Below are 26213 nucleotides of genomic sequence, written 5' to 3' on the forward strand. Positions count from 1 at the left end.
CAGAAATATTTAGTAACTATTTTATAGAAGCAGTTTTGAGGTTAACGGAAAATTTTCAAACATCAGTGACAAGAACAAACTTGAATACAGTTCACAGGAATGTATCATCCATGTTTCTTAGTCCTGTGACTGAGCAAGAGATAGATAAGGTAATAAAACAGATGGGTAAAAAGAAGTCTTCTGGTTTAGATGGTTATTCAAACTACCTTATTAAATGCTGTTACCAATACATAATCAAGCCTCTCTGTTACTTGATAAATTTGTCACTAACCACTGGCAAATTTCCAGACAAATTCAAGGTAACCAAAGTTGTTCCGATACATAAAAAGGGTAGTGAAGAAGATGCTGGTAACTATAGGCCTGTCTGCCTCCCCTCTGTATTCTCCAAAATACTGGAAAGAATTATGTACGATAGACTGTTATCATTCTTAGAGAAGCATAATATATTAGCTGGTTGCCAGAATGGCTTTCGTAAAAATAGATCAACTACCACAGCATTCATTAACTTTATTGAACGGATATATGACACACTAGATGGGAAGGGTGCATGTTTAGGTATTTTCTTGGACTTAACAAAAGCTTTTGATATAATTGACCACAGCTTGCTTTTAGAAAAGTTATACATGTATGGAGTTCGGGGAATGGCCTATGACTGGTTCAAATCATTTTTAGGGGATAGAAGACAGATTGTTGAAATATCATATACCGGTACTGATTTGAGCAAAAATGTAATTAAGAATGTGTATTCCTGTGCCAGAAACATAGATCATGGTGTTCCACAGGGGTCAGTTTTAGGACCATTATTATTTTTAGTATTTATTAATGATATCGTCCAAATTGTTGATGATATTCAAGGAGTGCAGTTAACTTTGTTTGCAGATGATATTACTGTTTTTGTAGCTGATGAAAGTTCTGAAGGGTTAGAATTGAAGGCAGGCAATATAGTGAGTAATATCCTGAGCTGGCTTGAAGATAATAAATTAATTTTAAGTAAACAGAAAACTTCTGTGATTAGATTTCACCATAAGATTAATTTCAATATGGAAGTTAGTCCAATATCATTTGGAGAGACCATAATTGAGTACTCATCATCAACAAAGTTTCTTGGCTTGTGGATTGATGAATCATTAACCTGGGATAAACATACAGAGTTTATAGGGAAAAAGCTTAGTAGAATTTATTTCATGATAATATCTTTGAAAAATAGTTTTAATTTAAAGGCTTGCCAAATTATGTATTTTGCATATGTCCATCCCATACTAACCTATGGAATCATTTACTGGGGGAATTCACGATATAGCGAAGTCATCTTTAAGTTACAAAAGAAAATAATTAGAGGAATGGCCGGTGTCGGCAGGAGGACAAGCTGCAAGAAATACTTTAAACTTTATTTTATTTTACCATTGCCTAGCCTTTATATCTTCCATACACTTGTATATATGAAGGAGAATGTAAACAGCTACACCGTAAACTCTGATGTACATAGGTATAATACTAGAAATAAACACAGTCTGCACATAGAACCACACAAATCTAAGCTATATGAATCAAGTTTGAGTTATGCAGGAGTACATTTATTTAATAAATTACCAGACTACATTAAGCAGATAAAACCATGTTCAAAATTTAAGAAAGAATTATTCAAATTTGTTTCTAACCATGGTTTTTATTCTATTGAAGAATACTTAGCTCTTGAAAATTAACTTATGTATCACTTTTTTTTTAATCTGTGCCTCTTTACCACATTGTATATTTCTCTTTATTTATCATGGCATGTATATTACTGTTTTATCCTTTGTTACTGTGAATATGATTATTGACGTGTCCCGTATCACTGTATGATCAGTTGGACGAAATAAAATACAATACAATACAATACAACTTCGACCTGAAATATTTTATATAGCAGTTAACATAATTTTCTTTTCATCTTTATTTGGTTAGATTGATCTAATGTTTTTGTTGTTATTTAATATATTTTTTCATTCAAATACTTTAATTTTAGACTGATTTTCTAAATATTTTCCAATATTTTACTTAATTTTCCAATATTTTCATGAGGCCAATAATTTAATGGACCAACATACTTATGGCCTAGGACTTTAGTACTCTTTATTAAGTCCATGAACCTAACTTTACTTTTACTACAATTTAGTCTAGTACGAATCTATTGTACTGTGAATTAGCTATATGACAGAGGTTGAAACGACTTTACTTTCAAGTAATTTGAATAGGTAAAGGAATTCTAAGGACACAACGAGGTTCACTGACCAAGGTTACCTGAGCTAATGAAGTATCAGAGAAATATTTCTTCGTTGTTCACAGGGTTTGATTAATAAATGATGCATTGTGAAACCTCACACTTCTTTCAATGTCTTCTCAGGATAAGCATTAGTTGTAAGCCTGTATTCTTTTATTTTATTTGCGATTTCTCTGGCGATGTTTTTGGTATCTAACCGTCGGAGACGTCCTTCGGCGTGAGTTAGGGTTTACCATAAAATGAACCGGCGCACTTTCTCTAGCGGGACTCATAGCCCATAGACTTTGATCAGCTAATACCATTTTACAATAAGAGCTAGTCTGGATCTTATGCGTCCTTACCTGGACGCGGGAACGGCGCAGTACATCATTTTCAAGTTTTTAAAAATAAATTTATATCTTCTATTTCTTCTCCAGAAAGTTCCGTGTATTGCGCCGGCAGGAAAACACTCACGGTCTCCTCACCTTCCCCTTCAATATCGGCTATTATTTTCCTTCCGAAACGTGTTTCCACTGTTCTCAGATCTTTAACCTTAAATGAATGGTTAATTTGCAACTCGCTTAGTTTTCTGTTATGAAACTGTGGTGCCTTCGCTATCTTATTTAATTGCATTAGCATATCCATTCTGTTGAAACTGGTATGTCTTTTACAATTAACAAACTAAATAAACTCACTTACTGAAGAGGAAAGAAAAGTAGTAGTAGTAGTAGTAGTAGTAGTAGTAGTAGTTCTCTTCCAACTAGATGATAGTTTTCATGTCGTCCTCTGCTCCTTAAATACTCCCTGCCATAAACATCCTGTTCACCTTTCGTGATGGAGATAACGTTCAACAAGCTGTAAAGCAGATCTTGCCTAGAAACAGCTGCACTTCACCACTCCTTATTTTGCCCCTCACCCACAAAGGGGAGGAGGAGGGGGATTATTTTGCATAAACTAACATCCTGTTCACCTTTCACCAGAAAGTGACCCATTAAAGCAAATCCAGTTGCCACATAGTCACTGTACCTCGCCCACAACAGTAACCTTTAAGAAATGATTGCCTCTTACATAAAGAACTCTGAGTGTGTAGTTATCATTCCACATGTGCCTAGCCCCCGTGGCCAGTGAGAGGCGCCCCAGCAAGTGACCTTTCAAAGCAAATCCAATCACTGCCCCATGGTCACTGCACCTCGCCCACACCAGTAACCTTGCAAGAAATAATTACCTCTTATATAAAGAACTCCGGGTATGTGTAGTTAACATTCCACACGCGCCCTGGCAAATGAGAGGCCCCGCAGGGGAGCCCGCGCGCTGGCGCAGAGGCTGAGGTGGTCCAGACTCCCTTTTGGTACACTACTTATGTATGTATATCCAGAAGTTTTGAAGGGTGCCAAAAATTGCGTAATGAGAATCAGATAAAAATTCTAAAAAAGGTCTAAATGTATGTGGAAAATTATAAAAAGCGAAAAAGTTACTCTAGTTCCATTAAAAAATAATATTACAAATGCAGGGTAAAAAGTCAATGATCCAGAAGAAGTTGCAGTAATCGTTCGTAACTATTTTCTAGAAGCAGTTTTAAAGTTAGTGAAAAATGTTCAAATATCAATGACAAGAACAAACTTGAATACAGTTCACAGGTATGTATCATCCATGTTTGTTATTCCTATGACTGAGCAAGAGAGAGAGAATATAATAAAAGAGATGGGTAAAAAGAAGTCTTCTGGTTTAGATGGTTATTCAAACTACCTTATTAAATACTCTTACCAATACATAATGAAGCCTCTCTGTTACTTCATATATTTGTCATTAACCACTGGTAAATTTCTAGACAAATTCAAGGTAACCAATGTTGTTCCGATACATAAAAAGGGTAGTGAAGGAGATGCTGGTAACTATAGGCCTGGCTGCCTCCCCTCTGCAGACTCCAAAATACTGGAAAGAATTATGTACGATAGACAGTTACCATTCTTAGAGAAGCATAATATATTAGCTGGTTGCCAGAACGGCTTTCGAAAAAATAGATCAACTACCACAGCATTCATTAACTTTATTGGACGGATATATGACACACTATATGGGAAGTGTGCATTTTTGGACTTAACAAAACCTTTTGATATAATTGACCACAGCTTGCTTTTAGAAAAGTTATACATGTATGCAGTTCGTGGGATGGCCTATTACGGGTTCAAATCAGTTTTAGGGGACAGAAGACAGATTGTTGAAATATCATATACCGGTACTGATTTGATCAAAAATGTAATGAAGAGTGTGTATTCCTGTGCCAGAAAAATAGATCATGGTGTTCCACATGGGTCAGTTTTGGGACCATTATCATTCTTAGTATTTCTTAATGATATGATCCAAAATGTCGATTATGTTCAAGGAGTGCAATTAACTTTGTTTGCAGATGATATTACTGTTCTTATCGCTGATGAAAGTTCTGAAGGGTTAGAATTAAAGGCAGGGAATATTGTGAGTAACGTCCTGGGATGGCTTGAAGGTAATACATTAAATATAAGTAAACAAAAAACGTCTGTAATCAGATTTCACCATAAGATCAATCTAAATATGGAAATTAGTCCAATATCATTTGAAGAGACCATAGTTGAGTACTCATCATAAAGAAAGTTTTCTGGCTGGTGGATGGATGAATCATTAACCTGGGAAAAACATACATAATTTTAGGGAAAAAGCTTAGTAGAATTTATTTCATCATAATATCTTTGAAAAATAGTCTTAATTTAGAGGCTTGCCGAATAATGTATTTTGCATTTGTCCGCCCCATGCTAACCTATGGAATCATTTACTGGGGGAATTCGCGGCATAGAGAATTCATCTTTAAGTTACAAAAGAAAATAATTAGAGGAATGACCTGTGTCAGCAGGAGGACAAGCTGCAATAAATTCTTCCATTGCCTGGCCTTTATATCTTCCATACACTTGTATATATGAAGTATAATGTAAACAGTTTCACCATAAACTCCGATGTACATAATAATAATAGTAGAAATAGACACAGGCTGCACATAGAACCACACAAAACTAAGCTGTATGAATCAAGTTTGAATTATGCGGGAGTACATTTATTTAATAAATTGCCAGACTACATTAAGCAGATAAAACCATGTTCAAAATTTAAGAAAGAATTATTCAATTATTTTCTAACCATTGTTTTTATTCTATTGAAGAATACTTAGCTCTTGAAAATTAACTTATGTATCTCTTTTTTAATCTGCGCCTCTTTACCAAATTGTATATTTATCTTAATTTCTCATGGCATGTATAATACTGTTTTATCCTTTGTTACTGTACATATGATTATTGACGTGTTCCATATCACTGTATGATCAGTTGGATGAAATACAATACAATACAATACAATTCGGGTATGGTAAGAGATGCATCATCTTCTTTGCAATGCATAACATGCATTGTGTAATATAGTTTGAAAACTTAATTTTTATAAACAATAAATGTTTTGTTTAATTTGAATGTTGCAGGGTGCACTAACATTTTGGAAGCATGCTTCCTCTTCACAGTAAGATGTTAAGGAATGCAGCAACCTTTTCGGCAGCATAACCGAGGCTGCTGTATAACCGGTAGCAGTTTGTCTAATTTTTGTAAATCATTATACAATAAATATTTTATTGAATTCAAAAAATCTACTTACTGCATTCCCTCTCCCTCCTCACACCTGTCGAAAATATTCGCACTTATACCATCTGTAAAGCCATGCATTTACTAGAGAGTGACCTTGATAACGAACAAGTCTAAACATGCATAAGCATGTCGACGTAATAGCTGCATATTAAATACGCAATGACCTTAGTATAGCACGTGCTCAGTCCCGACGGAGACAACTCTAGAACAGGTGGAGTACTAAGTAGAGATGCGTTTTAGGAGGAGAGGAATAGGAAGAGGGGGGTCGTGTATGGGATGTGGCAGAAGTTTTCGGCGGGAAGGCCAGCGTCTCAACCGTCTGAGCCATTCAGCATAGCAGCGAAAGGTACGGTAGATGTTGATGTAAAATTCCTAATTACTAGATTGTGTCCCCAAAAAAGCCTTACAATCCTCTCCGCAGTGAGGGCATATAACGCTGTTATTGGTTATTTGTCCGTCGGAAGGAGACTTAAATCATTAAGCAGACTTCTCTATGCTATTCGACAGGAGAAAGCTATGTGCCACTACCAGGTTTCACCCTCAATCAATATATCATGCCGTTCATTTCATCTTCCCTGACGTCAAGAAGGGCATTCGGTAATCGATCTTAACAGATTCGTTTCATTACAAAAAAGCGACACCGTAGAGAAACGAGAAAAGGAATGGACTCACGTCATGCACCCTTAGCCATCACTCCGCACTTCAAATCACTCACGCTTTGACGTCACAACTCTATCAGGAGATGGCCTACGCGTTCGGTTGTGTGCATTTTTCAATCGCCCGCGCATATTACGTCACAGCTCTGTCACTACTCCAAGAGGGCGGGGCAGACGGCAAAGAAGCTGTGTGATGTGCCCTTCCAAAATAGCGTCTGTGGGGGGAAAGGCATCTCAAAATCAAAATCTCTTTATTTGCAAATGAGGTGTCTACCTTGGTGGCAAATGGTACACTAAAATACATTATTGTCAAGCACTAAATATTAAATTAACAAGAGAAGAAAATTTTCCTATAATACAATATTATACAATTTACGCTAACGTTGTTTTCTATTAACCACACAGCTCATCCTTAATAAATTTATATTGTTTACAAAATTCTACTTATAATATCTAGCCGTCAAACTGCCCAGATAGGAGGAGGTAAAACTGGGTCCTGTAAACAAAAGATCATCTGTGAGTAGGAAGGGCATCTTGCCCTAAAACTAGGACAGATGAGGAGGGAATGGTTTCTGACTGCAAAACTGGACTCTGTATGGTTTCTATTTGAGGGGAGGACAATCTACCCCTAAAAACTGCACCCGATGAGTGGGAGGGAAGGGCATCGGACCGTTAAACTGTTCAGTGTGAGGTTGAGCCACTCCAAAATATCGAACGTGAGCAGGGAAGGGCATCTGACCTTAAGACTGGGCCCTGTGAACAAAATAGCGTCTCTGCGGCCGGAAGGGCATCTGACCGTAAAACTAGATCCAAGATGGTGATTGTGTTGTTAAGCCCCTCCAATATGGCGTTTGTGAGGATGGAAGGGGCATCTGACCGTAAAAGTGGGCCCAAGATGGTGACTGTGTTGTTGGGCCCCTACAAAATGGTGGCTGTGAGGAGGGAAGGGTCAGCTGACCGTAAAACTGGGCCCAAGATGGCGTCTGCATGGTTATGGCCCTCCAAAATGGCACGTGTGAGGAGGGAAGGACGTCTGATCGTAAATTTTGGCCCAAGATAGCGACTTTAGGGTTAGGCCCCGCCAAAATAACGCCTGTGATGAAAGAGGGCCATCTGGCCATAAACCTGGACCCAAGATGGCGACTGTGTGTTAGGGCCCTCCAAAATCGCATCTATGGGGAGGGAAGGGCATCTGACCGAAAAACTGGGCTCTGTAATGTTAGACCCCTGCAAGATGGCGACTTTGAGGAGGGAAACGTTGCCCTGTGAAGTTAGGCCCCTCCACGATGGTGACGGTAAGGGCATCTGGCCGTAAAACTAGGCTCTGTAAGGTTAGGCCCGTCCAAGATGGGGTTATGTGGAGTGAAATACATCTGGCCGTAAAACTATGCCCTGTGATGTTAGACTCCCTCCACGATGGCATCGGGAAGGCCTCCTGGCTATAAAACTAGGCCCTGCGATGTTAGGAATATCATTTGGCCGTAAAACTATTCCCTGTGATGTTAGGAATTGTATCTGGCCGCAATAATATGCCCTGTGAGGTTAGGTCCCTCCAAGATAGCACGTTGCCTGTACTAAACAACACTGCTAACATCTAGGACAACATAAATACTTTTAAAAACTACAATTTAATAATTTGTTATGAGTAATATCTAATCAAACAATCAATTAATACTGATCTGCATTTAGTACAGTCACCCAGGTGGAAGATTCCCTATCTCTTGTTTTCCTAGGCTTTTCCTAAATTATTTCAAAGAAATGACGAGCTTTAAGTCGGCCGTTTGGTGAAGTGGTAACGTGCTTGCCTCTTAGCTGGAAGCTCCGGTTTCGATTCTCGTCCATGTGGTGGATTTTTACCTCGGTCTGAGGGCTTGTATGAGGTCCACTGGGCCTACACGATAACATTTTAGTAGCTATCTGACGGTGAGATAGCGGCCAAGAATATCGGCTGTGAGTATTCACGTGCTGACCACACGACTTCTCGTAGTCTGCAGGTCTGCGGACTAAGTAGCAGTCTCTGGGAATTGGTTGGTTTGGATGAGCTTTGAATTGCACTTATTAATAACCGTGCCATTCGCCGCCGTGTCCCATGAGACTTGGGGTTCTCACGTAATGTAATCCTGATGTAATTAATGTATTTTTATGAAAGGAAACATCTCTCCTACTGTATGCCTTTAAAGATAGTAATTCCATTTATCAATGTTTTAAATCAAATTGTATTTTTACGAGATCCGAGTTTCTCCGTAGCTGCAACTTCTGCTGGTAATCGTCCGATTGTAAGTTTTATCTTTGTAGTTCCCGTTTCGATTTAGATTACGTTACTTTATCACATCATTAATGTGGAATATTCTTTTCTTGTCGTCTTTGCTTTTTCATGATTGAAATTTCCGTGAGTGGAGTGTCTTAGACGTCGATAATCTTTCTTCTGGGAATAAACGAGAGCTAGACAAACCAAGATGGTTGTGCATTATATTGTGAATTGAGTCTAGAAAATGTATTTGCTTGTAACGTTAGTGTTTGTGAAGCTTTATGTGGACGGTTGGCTGATAACACGACATGGTGCATTTCTGCAGGTAGTGTAATATAAGTTATGGCGGACGAAGAGGTTGACTTGGAAGCACGGCGAGCCTTGGATGTTGTTCAGTCAATGATTGACATTTCTGCTGATCGCTTGGAAGGATTAAGAACACAATGTGCAACGAGCGCTGAACTGACTCAGCAAGAAATACGCACATTAGAAGTGAGTAAAGTTCATGTAATCGTGTTATACCGTGAACTGTCTGTAAATGTTTTTTTTTTTTTTTTTTTTTATTCACCTTCGTGGATATCGTTTCTTCTTTTGATTTTTGGCGAATAAACTGTTTGTTGTGATCTTTACTGGCAGTTGTGCTGTGCGATGTGAAATGATTGGGTGTTGTAATGTGTTAATTTTAGGGAAAGTTGATCAAACTGTACTCCAGGCAATTGGTTACGAAGGCAAAGTTGCAGATGGATGGCCTCACCTCGGACATAAAGCATATTCCATCACTGAAGCAATGGCTGCAAGTTGTTGGGCTCAGTCAGGAGTCTGTAAAGGTTAGTGTTATACTCTTCTAATATCTGCTGTATTTAGTTGATTCGGAAATTAATCGTTTGGAGTTTGAAGTATTAATGTTCAAGTTGATTTTACAACTGCATTTATGTGCAATAAAATTGAGCCTCTGCTCTTGTTGAAAACTATTATCGTGCTTCTCTAAATGTTACAATGCGGTGTGGCTCTGATGTTCCTTGCCTTGTACTGCGCTAAGGTCAGCTTCAGTAGAGTAGGCAGAAATATTCTTTAAGTCAATTCTCACCACTGGCACTGCCTTCGTAATGTCCAGGCCGTACTGTACCTCTGATGACGTCACGCTTTAGGGGGGACTTGAAGGCGATACGCATACGCTCCGCTTGAATAACACACTCGTTTAAATTACTTAAAGAACTGTTAACACCTTATAAAACCAAAACCTATCCTCAAATATTTGTTAATTCTGACATACAATGCATATCCTTCTCCGTAACGTTCTTTTTTGCGCGTATATACGTTTGTTTGCGTGAGTACAGCCTAACACTTTGAGACATATTCTTGTGATTTTATCCATTTTCTGGTCAGCTGGAACATTCACAACATACACACTGACAGAAAACATGCAGCCAATTACCATTACTATTTATTACAACCTATAAATTATTTCTGTACCTCACTGTTTCCACTCCATGAACACTGCAGCTTTCCTGGACCTCTTACTGGAAGTTACACCAGTATGGAGTAGGTCTGCTCTCTTTGAAGCACTTTGTTGAATACACAAGTCGGTGTGAATTTTGGAAAAATTATTAAAAAATATATTCACCCAAATATATATAGGCCTACACTGTCCGGCCAGGTCTTCCAATTTCTTCCCGCAGTCACAAATGACTAGGGAATCTGCCAACTGCATTGACTCCAAAGCCAGGGATTTTGTGACACACTTAGGATCGTCTGAATTTAGAAATACCTAACACACAAAGTACTTTGTACACCTCAATTCCAAGTTCTATTGACATGTCTGATGGATACTTTAAGCCCCCTCGATTTAGGAAATTCAGATACCTTACTTCTGGAGGTAATTCATAAATAAGATCTGAATCTGTCAGAAGACAAGATTTACATAAATCACACTGCTGTTTGATACTCATAATTTATTTTTTTAAATTATTTTTTTGTTATTTGCTTTTCGTCGCACCGACACCAGATAGGTCTTACGGTGACGATGGGACAGGAAAGGTCTAGGAATGGGAAGGAAGCGGCCGTGGCCTTAATTAAGGTAGAGCCCCAGTATTTGCCTGGCGTGAAAATGGGAAACCATGGAAAACCATCTTCAGGGCTGCCGACAGTGGGGTTCGAACCCACTGTCTCCCGAATACTGGATACTGGCCGCACTTAAGCAACTGCAGCTATTGAGCTCGGTGATACTCAGAAATAAGACTTGCATTTTCAAATACACCGAATTCAGATAAGCCGTAGGTCTGATTACATAAAAATATAGGGTCTACCTAATGTTACCCATGTTTGACATAATAAAAAAAATTAACTCATCTGGACAGGACACTCTTATTTCTCTCAGGATGTGATTTTTAGGAAAGTGCTTAATACACACAACTGTGTTGTGATTAACTATTAAATTCCCCCTGGGAATAGCCTTCTTCCATAACTTAACTCGTTCTTCATCAGAAGGAAACACTAATACCGGAGTGTACCCTCCTTGTTTATAATTGGCTTTGCAGCCAGGCACACAGCAAATCTTAGGCATGGTGATTTCCCTCACTGATCATCTTATATCAAGTATATACAATTCGTGGTTAATAATAAAACACAGAATGCACTAACTCAATTAATTTTACACCATAAATATAACTGTACACAAATAAACTACAAAATTAAAACACTGAAGAACGATCTTCTTAACCTGTAGCTTCACATAAATACACGCTCACACTAAGTTTTCTTCACTAATTAACGACTTTCCACTTAATAATGCAGTCGATGACGACTCATTCTCACATATATCTGAGTGAACACGCGGCCATCGTAAAAAATTTCAATAAAACTGCGAAAATCTATGTTTAACTCTACTAACTCATGTTCTAAACTTCCCCCGTAACAATCAGCTGATTGCTTTCCCGCGCTCGTTACAGTACGGCCTGGACATCACGAAGGCAGTGCCAGTGGGAACCCTGTGGTATGCAGAGAAATTGAGGAAAGCTGGATGACAGTCACTTCCGCATACAGTGATGCGCTGGGTTGAAATATCGTATTCATATTAAGGTAGATGCACCATTAGCTGACACTGTAATATATTTTTTTACATAATACAGGTAAAATAATTTGCTAAGCAAGTCACATGTTATCTTTATGCATTGTCTGATTGATCTCTGTATGGCCAATAACGTGCATAAAAAGAAAATATTCATGTAGGCCTAATCAATAGTTATCCCTTAAAATCTATGTTTTTAAAATGTGTGTTTTTGTACTTAAAGCTGACACCTCATTTTTCCTCGTATCCTAAGTTCGACACTTTTTAAATCTATAGCAGACATCGATTATACTATATGATATAACAAAATAGATGACCCTTTAATCACCTAATCATTGTTTATAAGTTACAGGCTAAATATAACAGATGTCTTAACACAAAATAAGGACAATTTCCCCTAGCCTTATACAGAAGAGCAGTTTTTGGTGCCCCCTTATTGTGAAGCTGCCGTATTTACTGTCATTCCTCGTTTCACGTCATCCAGTGTAGCAGCCATAGGTAACCTGAAAGATGGGTGTGACAAAATTTTTAAAATATACACACCATGTATCAGCTTTGGTATATCAGTCGCTACTGATCTGCATGTAGGGCATTCGCCCAAGTGGCAAATTCCCTATATGTTCTTTTCTTAGCCTTTTTTAAATGATTTCAAAGAAATTGGAAATTTATTGAAAATCTCCCTTGGTAAGTTACTCCAATCCCTAACTCCCGTTCCTATAAACAAATATCTGCCCCAATTTGTCCTCTTGAATTCCAACTTTATCTTCATATTGTGATCTCTCCTACTTTTAATGACACCACTCAAACTTATTCGTCTACTAATGTCATTCCATGCAATCTCCCCTCTGACAGCTCGGAACATACCCCCAATCAAATATCATCAATACGGATCAAAAATGATATTTATCACATGTAACATATCACTTATACCGTTCTGAATGTTTCTTGAGGGTCCACCTTTTCAATACATTATTTATTAATTTCCTTAAATATTGCTACATTATTACAGTAATATGTCTTAAGCAGGACATGTTTTACCTATTTTCTGGGCATCTTCAGCTGCTGTTCCTAATATTTAAGATGAAAATTGCTAGGATCCTAGGCTTTGTGTATCATAAAATGCTTAAAATAGTTGGGCTAATATGAATTGCTCTGTCTAAAAAGTTGTGCTTACTTAGTATACAGTTTATAAAAACATCCTTTGCTACACTTTTTAAAACTCGATTATATAGTAGTTCCTTCATATGTTACTTATAATGATGTTGGGCTGGCATCGGTTCTTCAGTCTATATTGTCCTACGTGTGTGCAACCAATGGAAACTTCACTGACTTGCCACCTTTTTTGCGATGTTCGTTTTTGAGATAAAAATTTGATTGTGACAGGCAGCCCTGTTTTACCTAATGTTAATCATAAGGCAACGAAGAAGGAAAACAGGCAGACAACTGACCACATGAACATCCCAAGAAACCACATTCAAATTTTTATCTCAAATGATCATGGCCACTATATCTACCCTAGCTAGTATAAACAATGTTTCTATTTTGGAACAGATCAAAATATTTTTTTCACCCTAAGCTGAAACAGATGGTATAGGTATAAGGTCGCACTATGGTGTACTAATGGCAGACCCTCCATTAATTTATGTAATAATTTATTACTTCCAACTCATTTTTTTTTATTCCAAAGAAAAACATATAAACTACAAACTGATGCAAAAAGAAATTAAGTATAAGTGAAGATATTCTCATTTTAAATATTTTTTAATATCTTAAGTTAGGCTGGCAGCTATAGGTACGGGGTCAGGCATAGGTGCATCTACCTTACATATTTCACAGGTTCAATATATGCGAGTTGGGTATAAAGGCACTTCCAATATGTAACTCAATTGATCGAATCATAAAATAAATATGAACATACATACAGTACATTATAAACCATTACGCTGTCAGCGTTCAGTCTGCAAACCTCTATGAATTTACTAAACGTTGCCACAATCCTCTATTTGCAAGTAGTGCTGTGGCCTCGTTTAGTTCTATACCTCTTATCTTTGAATTATTAGAAACAGTCTTATCATCGTCATCTTGGTCTCCCTTTACTTCTCTTACCCTCCATAAGAGTCCATTGTTCTCCTAGGTCAACTAGCCTCCTTCATTCGCTTCACATGACTCCACCACCAAAGCCAGTTTATGCGTACAGCTTCGTCCATTGTCCAGAAATGTTTCCCTACTGCTTGAACTACCCTTTCCAGGTTATTACCAAAATCTTTCAAAGACTTCTTTTTGGATACAACAGCTATTTCTTTTGCTCTGTTTCTTTCATCTTTGTACAATACCCTGTCTCCATCAGCCCTTGTTTGGAACCATTTCTGGTACACCTTCTGTTTACGTTTACAAGCTCTCCTCGCACCCTGTGATGTCAGGTATGACGTCATCATCCCTCCGTCACCAAATAAACATGGTCGCCATGTGCTCTTTCAGTCCTATATAGTGTCCTTTTCATTGTTCTATATGGCAGGTAATAGTATAGTACGCGCACCTTTTAGCGACAGATTTTTGTCCAGTGTTGAGGAGTAAGGAGTGAGCACTTCCGGTTCCGGTAATACTGCCAACTGAATGGAAATGAAATGTGAATTGAATCGATAATATTATCGATCAATAAGAATTTTCTAAACCTTTATTATCTGAAGCCAACAACTGTGTCACACACACATTATATATAGTCCTGACGCTCAACGCATACCCACGCGGTATCTTCTGATCTCAAAACTTGGCCCACCCTGGTAATAATGAGGGTTGTCAGTCTGCCCGCCCTAGTGATAATAAGGGTTGACAGTCGGCTCCTTTCCTCTGGACACAAGGGACGCGTGTCGTTTAAAAGGCAAGTGAGTGCTGTCAAAAGCAAGGTTGTCATATTTTGCGTCGATTATTTAAACATGTTAACATTTAATTTATTCTAAAGTCAAAATATAAGTATAAAAACCTGATCATGAACCACAGCACAAACCAATATCGCAGAATAATTTGTTTCGTGCTTAACCCGTGCAGTGGTCGCAGATGTTGAAAGAAAGAAAGAAAGAACAGGAAGAAGGAATTGGCAAATAAACTCGACAAAGACTAAACTTAAATTGATACCAAAGTAGGCCTCTTCAAATATTAATTTTATGCTGCCAATATCAGTATTTCGCTTTCAGTAAAGAAAGGAAAAGTGCAACAATTTTTTACAATTTGTTTTATGTCGCACCAACACAGATAGGTGTTATGGCGACAATGGGCTAGGAAAGGTCTAGGAGTGGGAAGGAAGTGCCCATGGCCTTAATTAAGGTACTTGCCCAGCATTTGCCTGGTGTGAAAATGGTGAACCATCTTCAGAGCTGCCGACAGTGGGGCTTGAACCCTTTATCTCCCCGATGCAAGCTCACAGCTACGCGCCCCTAATCGCACGGCCAACTCGCCTGGCAAAGGAAAAGTAAAATCACGAACTAGGGACTGGGATAATAATAATAATAATAATAATAATAATAATAATAATAATAATAATAATAATAATAATTGTCCGCTTCTGTGGTGTAGTGGTTAGTGTGATTAGCTAACTTAAGGCCACGGTACTGGTCATTCTCCCCAGTTGTATCCCCGACCCAATGTCTCACGCTCCAGGACACTGCCCTTGAGGCGGTAGAGGTGGGATCCCTCGCTGAGTCAGAGGGAAAAGCCAACCCTGGAGGGTAAACAGATTAAGAAAGAAAGATAATAATAATAATAATAATAATAATAATAGTTCGTATCTCGCCCAGGCAGCCTCACCTGCTATGCTGAACGGGGGCCTTGTGGTGGGATGGGAAGTTTGGAAAGGATAGACATGGAAGAGGGAAGGAAGCGGCCGTGGCCTTAAGTTAGGTACCATCCCGGCATTTGCCTGGAGGAGAAGTGGGAAACCACGGAAAACCACTTCCAGGATGGCTGAGGAGGGAATAGAACCCCCCTCTACTCAGTTGACCTCCCGAGGCTGAGTGGACCCCGTTCCAGCCCTCGTACCACTTTTCAAATTTCGTGGCAGAGCCTGGAATCGAACCCGGGCCTCTGGGGGTGGCAGCTAATCAATAATAATAGTAATAAATAATATCGGAGTATGTAGTTCGGACAAAAAATAGCCAGCAAACTTAGCTACTTTTAAAACAAATGCATTATTTACCTTACCTCTTCGTCGTCCTCGTCGTTGTCTGCAAGGTGAATTACAAATCTATCTTGGTTGCTATCCGTGTCATGTTTCTTGTACCGGGCGAGTTGGCCGTGCGCGTAGAGGCGCGCGGCTGTGAGCTTGCATCCGGGAGATAGTAGGTTCGAATCCCACTATCGGCAGCCCTGAAGATGGTTTTCCGTGGTTTCCCATTTTCACACCAGGCAAATGCTGGGGCTGTACCTTAAGGCCACGGCCGCTTCCTTCCAACTCCTAGGCCTTTCCTATCCCATCGTCGCCATAAGACCTATCTGTGTCGGTGCGACGTAAAGCCCCTAGCAAAAAAAAAAAAAAAAATGTTTCATGTACTTCTCTTCTATCTTAATGGTGCTTCGAACACAAGCAGACCACCTCTCAGGACCGATCGTTCCAGCTCCTTCACGCAGAAGTTGACACACACTAGCACTCAAAGTTGGCGTAACCTTATTTTTCCTAACATACGCCTTCAGCTGAGACCAGATCATTTCTATGGGGTTTAAAATACAGTGATATGGAGGGAGTCGCAAAACTTCGTGTCCACATGAGGCTGCGATCTCCTCTACAGCGTACCTTTTACTGATATTGGCTGGAGTTCCTGCAACATAACTGCCTTGATGGGTACAGGTTTTGGCACGGGAATGTTATTGTACTCCATAAACTTAATAATGTCCTTAATATTAATGTTCATGGAAGGAAACCTAATCAGCTGCCGCGAATGATAGCTTGCGTTGTCCATCACGATTACACATTTTCGTTCACGTGGTAGGTTCTCTAGAAGTTGAGACCTAAACCAGTTTTCGAAAACTTGAGCTGTCATTTCGTCATGGCTATCAGCTTTGCAGTCTCATGTTGTTAGCTGATAAACAAAGGCAATTCTCAACCCAGCCCACACTGCCTCCAGCATGCAATACCATAATACGCTTGCCTCGCGATGTTGGTGCTTTCAGTATGCAATTACAAGTTCCATCATCTCACAGTTTCTTCACAATGTCATGAGTATCGTACCAAGTTTCATCTAGATAGACAACTCTGCACACCTCGGAACGCAATTTCCGGAGACGGTCTATGAATTTATATCGCCAAGCTACTATTCCAGCAGATTCCATTACAATCTGTTTTTTCCTCAGAATACGGAAACAAAACCCAAGTTTTAACAGCTGTCGTAGAGTACTTTTTTCGTAAGGAAATCCACACATATTTTTCAAATGTTTTAACAGTTCCTGTACGGTTGGTGACTTACCTTTAGTATAGAATGTATATACCTCACGTCTCACCAAGTCACAGCAAAAATCATCAATTTTATTAAAGATAACCCTATTATTACCACACTTTTTCAGAGTTTTAGGTCCCCTCTTTATTATTTTACTTACAATTTTCCTGTTAAGTTTCAATATTTTAGCTGTCTCAGAAATATAACCCTTGCGAATGTTGTTCTTCATAACGTATTCTTATGCGTTACATACCAGCCGTTGACATTGCTTACTTAAAGTTTGTCGCCTTTCTTTTCTCCGCAGAATGACTACTATCCGGCTGAGTATCACTCGCGGGCGCGGAACCACTGCTGCTCGGCTGAATATCAATCGTTGGCACGGAACCAGTACTACTCGGTCGAATATGACTGCTACTGGTGCTCGGTTGAGGATCGTTTGCGTGCACTAGCAGATTTAATTCAGGATTTTCTGATGCGTTAATTTCCAGGTGTGATTGCCACGGCCTCTTCATTACTGCATGAAGCGAAGTGAAAAGCAACACACTTCACGAATATTAACGAAGCAAAGAAATAATCCAAAACTTTCAAACAGCGAACAAAGCAAGTGTGAATTGTCTGAGCTGGAAAAAGAGACTGACGTCTATTTAACAAGAGGTGCATTGGCAACAGAGCTGTAAGGATTTCTGAAGGGGAATGCGAACTTCCAGTATAAAGCCCACTACCGTCATAAATCACCCCCTGCTAGGCAAGTGAGTGGCCAGGGAGATTAAACGTTTGTCGAACTGTTTGAATGCCGCTGGGTACGCGTTGCCCGTCTCAGCTATACTGGTAACATTTCTTGATGTGAATCTTGTTCCTAGCATGAATTCTATAGTTTGGCTTTCCTGTGTAAACAACAACAGTACTAATACGTAAAGTCTACACCAGATGTCGCACAGCGATTCATAAGCGATTCATAGTTTGTGTTTCAAAGGTTGCCAATACGAATCTTGAAAGTAACCGAGGTCGACCAATTCAACACTAGGGTGTCCATCTATCAATAAAAGATGTGCGTACTATTCAAAAACCTAGGATTTTCGCACCTCTACTCCTTCCTTGTACCCTAATGAACATATCTAATAGCATACCACAGCGCCTACAAGTGAACTGGAGACAGCGTGAATGTGTACCGTAACCGATCTGTGTAGTGGTGCAGAAATACAAAACCAGTATTCTAAGATAAAAAGTGTGTTTAATGCGAATCAAAGAGTATTCAAAATGAGTTAATCGAGTGCATTTCAGAATACATACATGATTTCGTAAAAAACAGAATTGACGAGTGCTGATTTTTTTTTCTGTTCAGGTGGACAATACGACAGATATAACATAGAAAATTTATTTTGGGTTAAAACATCCTTGTATTTAAAAAATCCCACCAATTGCATGCATACATACATACATACATACATACGGGGCTGGACAAATTGGAAACAATTGTAGGAGCCAGCAAAGTTTCCTTGGAGCCAGGTATAAAATGTGAACACCTCTATTCAATGATAAATATAGAGAAGTCACACAAAACATAAAACTGACAGATACCTTAGAAGAACTGGTTCTAATTCTCAGACAACAAGCTGAAAATTTAGCCCCATTGAACACACGTAAAAGACATGCCTGGCGGACATCAGAATGTGACAAAATTCATGAAGAAAGACATCAGGCATGGTTAAAATTTCAAACACACAAAACAGAAGAAAGTTCAACCAATCTCAAAAATATCAGGAAAAAGTTCACACAAATTATCGGGCAAACCAAGAGACAATCACAGAAAGATCTAATCAACTCAATAGAAGTAAACTACCACAAAACCAATTCCAGAGACTTTTACAAAATGTTTGGAAGACAAGTACAAAAATTTGCCCCTCCCACATTAATGCTGAAAAGTGAGGATGGAAAAATGACACATAATGGCAAGGAAAATGCCAAAGTCATGGCAAAAGCATTCATTAAACTTTTGAATTGTGAAGAACCCCAGGAACTTTTAGCAATTAATATCCATCAAAACCCGCCTGAACTCATAAATCCTCCAACAATCCAAGAGGTGGAAACACCGAGCTCGATAGCTGCAGTCGCTTAAGTGCGGCCAGTATCCAGTATTCGGGAGATAGTAGGTTTGAACCCCACTGTCGGCAGCCTTGAAAATGGTTTTCCGTGGTTTCCCATTTTCACACCAGGCAAATGCTGGGACTGTACCTTAATTAAGGCCACGGCCTCTTCCTTCCCACTCCTAGCCCTTTCCCGTCCCATCGTCGCCATAAGACCTGTCTGGGTCGGTGCGACATAAAGCAACTAGCAAAAAAAAAAAAAAAAAAAAGAGGTGGAAACAGCACTCCAAGAGTTGAAAAATTATAAGGCATGCGGAGAAGACCAAGTTTTCACAGAAATGTGGAAATATGCCAGTGATACAGTTCGAACATCCTTACACGTGGCCCTAAGAAAAATCTGGATAACAGAAAAGTTCCCCGAACATTGGACCACAGCCATAATCCACCAACTCCACAAAAAAGGAGATAAAACCAATCCAGATAATTACAGAGGTATCTCTCTCTTAGACTGCACATACAAGATTTTCTCCAGAATCCTATACAGGAGGATCAGAGAGCAACTAGAGGAAGAATTGGGTGAATACCAAGGAGGCTTCAGACCTTGCAGAAGCTATGCTGAACAAATCATCACTTTAAAATTAGCCATAGCATATTACAAGAAGCAAAACAAACCTCTTGCAATAACCTTCGTGGACTTTAAAAAAGCTTACGACTGTATCCATAGACCTTCCATGTTGAAAATTTTAAGAAATTTTGGGCTCCATCCAAAATTAATCAAATTGATTGAACTCACCTTAACCAACACTAAATCAAACGTCAAGTTCAGAGGGGAATTCTCTGAGCCATTCATCATAAAAACAGGCTTAAAACAAGGTGATTGCTTGTAACCACTGCTGTTCAACTGTGCCTTGGAATATATAATGAGAGAATGGTACAAGAGTAACCCAAAGAACATCCGAATTGGAAAACCCAAAGACAACATAAGTTTAAATTGCCTAGGTTTTGCCGATGACCTTGCTCTCTTGTCCAACAATATTCAGGAAACCAGACAACAAATTATATCACTACAGGAAATAGCACAGAAAATTGATCTTGGAATATCTTTTGAAAAGACAGTAATCATGTTTACTAACCCACCACTCATAAACAAAATTGCCATAGGAAACCAAGAAATCAAAATTGTAGATAAACTTAAATATCTGGGAGAAATCATAACATATAACCTCAATGAAAAGCCAGCATGGCATAACAGAATAAATAAACTGACCAGAGCCGTGCCAGGTTAGCTTGTGTGCGGGTTTGGCTCTGAATTGAGTAGGAGCTAAATGTAACCCTGCATAAGACACTGGGGTGGGGGACCTCAACCCCGACACGGCGCGTCCCAATGGCTGAGAGGGGAAGTTCCTGTAGATATGCAGGACAGGTGTGAATAAGGCAATGCCAAATAAGCACCCGCAGATCAACTGAGGTCAAGAGAAAAATGGTCAACAGGCTCAACGGCGGAAGAAGAATCTCATTTCTCAACAGCTGAGAGGGCGGAAGGACCTAGTGGAGTCAACCACAAAAAACAATCATTTCAGACTAACAATCTGATTTTACTTTGGAATGTTATTCCTACCCTTGAAACATACAATTTCAATTGCAGAATGGAAAAGCCACTGAAAGAAAGCACTACCCCAGGTAGCAGCTTGGAAGAGAAATCCACCATTGCGTTATGCAATGCATCAGGACGTAGGGTTCTGGGGAGTCCCAACCTCTGCAATAAGGATGAGTTGGAGCATCCTTGGAATCCGTCCAAACTTAAGTTTAAACAGAAGTTTTTTGCAGGCACTTTGGATGTAAATTCTTTGTTGAAGGTTGGTAAACAGAAGGAATTAGAACTACTTCTAGATAGAAACGAAATTCAAATCTTAGCAGTACAACAGACAAGATTTTTGGATGAGAATGTGACAGAAACAAAAGATTATCGAATCTTTAAAGGTAAACCTGCGATTAAAATGTAACAATGTAACTGAATTCAAATCCTGCTCAGAACGGATATCTCTTTTAACAGTGAACTGCAAAAATGAAAAATATACTTTTATTAACTGTCATGCACCAATAAATGAAGACAACAAAAAGAACCCAAATAAAGTAGAGGAATTCCGGACACTCCTGGATGATGAATTATCTAAAATTCCAAAATCAAATGTGGTGATATTACTTGGCGATTTCAATGCCCAAGTAGGAAGAGAGAGAATTTATCGACCTATAGTGGGAGAATATGCCGCACACCAAAGAACAAACATTAATGGAATGAGGTTAATAACCATCTGTAAAAATTTTCAGCTGAAGTTAATGTTAACTTTCTTCAAGAAATTGCCAAGGAAAGCTAAAACATTGATTTCTCCAAATCCATTACTAGGTGAATTTCAACTGGATCATGTAGCTGTATCCAAAAGAAACATGAAAGAAATTATGAATGTCAAGGTAGTAAGAAGCAGAGAATTTTATTCCGATCACTACTTTTCTAAAATCAAACTAAAATTATTACCCAACAGAAATCACAGAAGAAGGGAAAGAGTAAACAAATATAACACAAACAGACTTCAAATTACACAAGAAACATTGGAAGCATTTCAGGAAGAAATAAAAGTATCTCATCATGGGAAGTGGCAAGATTTATTTAAAGAAATAACCAATGCAGCCCAGAAAACATTTGGGCTAGTCTAACCTAAAAAGAAACCTTGGTGGAATCAAATATGTGAAGATGCATTACAAGAGAGGAGAAAACAATGGAAAAAGTTTAATTCCTCTGGAAAGACTCAGCACTGTGACCAATTCAAACAGCAAAGGAAAGACACTGCTAGAATAATAAGGGGAGTTAAAAGAACTTTCGAAAAATCACAACTTATTGACCTGTCAAGCACCTAGCTTATGCTTCAAAGATGAAAATGGTAGACTTGGCCTAAGTAATGCCGAGAATTTTGAAATACTTGTGAAGCACTTTGATCAACTTTTAAACTGCCCTGAACCCGACCATAAGTTGGAATTCTCTCAAACAACTGAAAATCTGGAAGAAGATATACCACCCACTGCTGAAGAAATTAAAGAAGTAATCAACAATCTGAAAAATAATAAAGCTAGTGGAGAAGACTCTATAACAGCTGAACTTTTCAAATGGTGTCATTCAAAAATCATTGAAGAGCTGCAGTTAATCTTTGAAGATATTTGGAGAACAGAGAGGATTCCAGAAGAATGGAAAGTGACTAATACACCCATTGCATAAGAAAGGGGACAAACAAAAGGTTGATAACTACAGAGGCATCTCTCTTCTGCAAATCGCATACAAGGTAATATAAAAAAATATTGCTGAATAGAGTAGAAACATCACTTGACAAGCAACTGGGTGAATATCAAGCTGGATTTCGAAAAGGTAGATCTTGTTCAGAACAAATACTTAACTTAAAATCCATAATTCGCCATTGGATATTGAAATCAAAAGACATTGTTGTGACTTTTGTAGATTTTAAAAAGGCCTTTGACTCGGTTGATAGAGAAACCATAGATAAAACAATTCGTGAATTTAGAGTGAGAACTATATTGGCAAACCTAATACGTGAAACCCTTACGGACACAATTTCAAAGGTGAAATTTATGGGCGAGATATCCAAACCTATTAAGATAAATACAGGGGTACGGCAAGGTGATGGTCTGTCACCCCTTCTATTCAACTGTGTTCTAGAGAAAATTGTAAGAATTTGAAACATAAAGCTTAAAGAGCATAACATTTTGCCCGTAACTTTGGGGAGAAAAACAAAGGCATTGAAATAAATTGCCTAGCATTTGCAGACGATTTAGCTATATTGTCAAAGAACCTAACAAGTGCAACAACACAAATCAATCTCTTGGAAGAAATAGCCAACAAGACAGGTTTGAGAATCTCCGTAGAAAAAATAAAATTTATTACAAACATCAAGAATGCTCCAAAATTTTTGGCAACAGATATTGGTACAGTAGAAAGAGTAACGAAATTCAAATATCTTGGAAAAATAATTCAAGAAAATGGTTTGGACAAATCTGCAGTAGAAGAAAGTAGATGGAAAGAGCATATGGTATCACAAAGAATTTTTATAACAAAAAGTGTCTATCTAAAAATCTTAAAATAAGGCGCTATACTACAGTGGTGGAACCGGAATGCTAATATGCAAGTGAATGCCTGGTACTAAACTATAGAGTAGATAAACTTGAGGTACTAGAAAAGAGAATCATGAGAAAAATCTTAGGCCCTGTGAAAACAACAGAAGTATGGAAATTAAGATCTAATGATGAAATATACAGGAACATAGAAAACATAACAGAAACCATAAGAAAAAGGAGATTGCAATTTTTTGGACTTATTTACAGAATGGATGATTCCAGATTAACAAAAAGGATTTTCAAGTACCTTTGGGACAAAAAGGTAACAACTAGCTGGATTCAAGAAGTAAGGAAAGATTTAGAAAAAAATAATATAAGGGAAGAAGAAGCTATGGACAGAGAAATCTTTAGAAAGAGGACAGAAGGAAACAGCATAGTGAAAGGATGAAAGAATATTGGAAGGAGTGGAAGAGAAAACAACACAGTATGAAGAACTGAATTGGAATGGGAATGTGGTCCTTAGCAGGCCTCATCGGAAAGAAGAAGAAGCTGACCAGAGCACAATATGTCACCAAGAATACCTACAACAAAAAGGGCCTGTCAATAGCAACAAAATTAAAACAGTCACTCAACCAGAAATAACACACGCAAGTGAAACTATCTTCAAAACAACTAACGCTGGACAAATAGACAAAATACTCAAGATAGAAGAATCATTAGAGCATGCATCAACAAATCATCCCAAAAAGATGGACACTGGTGAGTAGCTTCTAATGAAACGGTCTACAAGGAAATAGAACCACTAATGACCACAATAAGGAAGAAGCGCATTTCATTTTTTGGACATCTAATCAGGACACCAGAGAACAGGATCATCAGGAGAATAATAGAAAAATTATGGAATAGTAAGTGCAACATTAAGTGGATTACGGAAATCAAGGAAGATATGGATGAACTACAAATTACAGTGGAAGACCTAAGAAACAAAACCGACAAAATCAAGAAACTCACAAACAAACCAGACTGCAAATCAGAATCAACAAACAGACAATAGGAAGGGTGATTTCCGATGAAGAAAGAAGAATAAGATCAGAGAGAATGAAGAAGTACTGGACTGACAGGAAACTGGAAAATTCTTTGTATAAAGTTGGCTAGAGTGGTTCAATGAAGGCCATAAAATGTACACTGACTGACAGAGCAAATGCAACACCAAGAAGGAGTGGTCAGAACTTTATGCCAATTGCAGGGTAGACTGACGTCACTGAGGTATGCTCATGATGTGAAATGCGCCGCTGTGCTGCGCACGTAGCGAACGATAAATGGGACACGGTGTTGGCGAATGGCCCACTTCGTACCGTGATTTCTCAGCCGACAGTCATTGTAGAACGTGTTGTCGTGTGCCACAGGACACGTGTATAGCTAAGAATGCCAGGCCGCCGTCAACGGAGGCATTTCCAGCAGACAGACGACTTTACGAGGGGTATGGTGATCGGGCTGAGAAGGGCAGGTTGGTCGCTTCGTCAAATCGCAGCCGATACCCATAGGGATGTGTCCACGGTGCAGCACCTGTGGCGAAGATGGTTGGCGCAGGGACATGTGGCACGTGCGAGGGGTCCAGGCGCAGCCCGAGTGACGTCAGCACGCGAGGATCGGCGCATCCGCCGCCAAGCGGTGGCAGCCCCGCACGCCACGTCAACCGCCATTCTTCAGCATGTGCAAGACACCCTGGCTGTTCCAATATCGACCAGAACAGTTTCCCGTCGATTGGTTGAAGGAGGCCTGCACTCCCGGCGTCCGCTCTGAAGACTACAATTGACTCCACAGCATAGACGTGCACGCCTGGCATGGTGCCGGGCTAGAGCGACTTGGATGAGGGAATGGCGGAACGTCGTGTTCTCCGATGAGTCACGCTTCTGTTCTGTCAGTGATAGTCACCGCAGACGAGTGTGGCGTCGGCGTGGAGAAAGGTCAAATCCGGCAGTAACTGTGGAGCGCCCTACCGCTAGACAACGCGGCATCATGGTTTGGGGCGCTATTGCGTATGATTCCACGTCACCTCTAGTGCGTATTCAAGGCACGTTAAATGCCCACCGCTACGTGCAGCATGTGCTGCGGCCGGTGGCACTCCCGTACCTTCAGGGACTGCCCAATGCTCTGTTTCAGCAGGATAATGCCCGCCCACACACTGCTCGCATCTCCCAACAGGCTCTACGAGGTGTACAGATGCTTCCGTGGCCAGCGTACTCTCCGGATCTCTCACCAATCGAACACGTGTGGGATCTCATTGGACGCCGTTTGCAAACTCTGCCCCAGCCTCGTACGGACGACCAACTGTGGCAAATGGTTGACAGAGAATGGAGAACCATCCCTCAGGACACCATCCGCACTCTTATTGACTTTGTACCTCGACGTGTTTCTGCGTGCATCGCCGCTCGCGGTGGTCCTACGTCCTACTGAGTCGATGCCGTGCGCATTGTGTAACCTGCATATCGGTTTGAAATAAACATCAATTATTCATCCGTGCCGTCTCTGTTTTTTCCCCAACTTTCATCTCTTTCGAACCACTCCTCCTTGGTGTTGCATTGTCACTGTCAGTCAGTGTAAATAATAATAATAATAATAATAATTCAGTTTGATTTCATCACCTTCAGCATCTCAAACAATTTTTATTCTACAATTTAGTACAGTGCATGAATTACATTATGGAGAAATTCTGCT

The 26213-nt window shown here is 39.4% G+C and overlaps 1 protein-coding gene across 1 annotated transcript in view; it reads left to right on the plus strand.

The window, feature by feature from the left end:
* Nucleotides 1-8996: 8996 nt before the first annotated feature.
* ksr (kinase suppressor of ras) overlaps nucleotides 8997-26213 on the plus strand; it is a 509869-nt gene continuing 492652 nt past the window's right edge. The window contains exons 1-2 of the mRNA XM_067141756.2: nucleotides 8997-9294; nucleotides 9489-9629. Of these exons, the coding sequence (XP_066997857.1) occupies nucleotides 9145-9294; nucleotides 9489-9629 (291 nt within the window). The 5' untranslated portion in view covers nucleotides 8997-9144. The remainder of the gene's footprint in view (nucleotides 9295-9488; nucleotides 9630-26213) is intronic.

This window comes from Anabrus simplex, chromosome 2 (assembly GCF_040414725.1).
Source record: "Anabrus simplex isolate iqAnaSimp1 chromosome 2, ASM4041472v1, whole genome shotgun sequence".
NCBI lineage: Eukaryota > Metazoa > Arthropoda > Insecta > Orthoptera > Tettigoniidae > Anabrus > Anabrus simplex.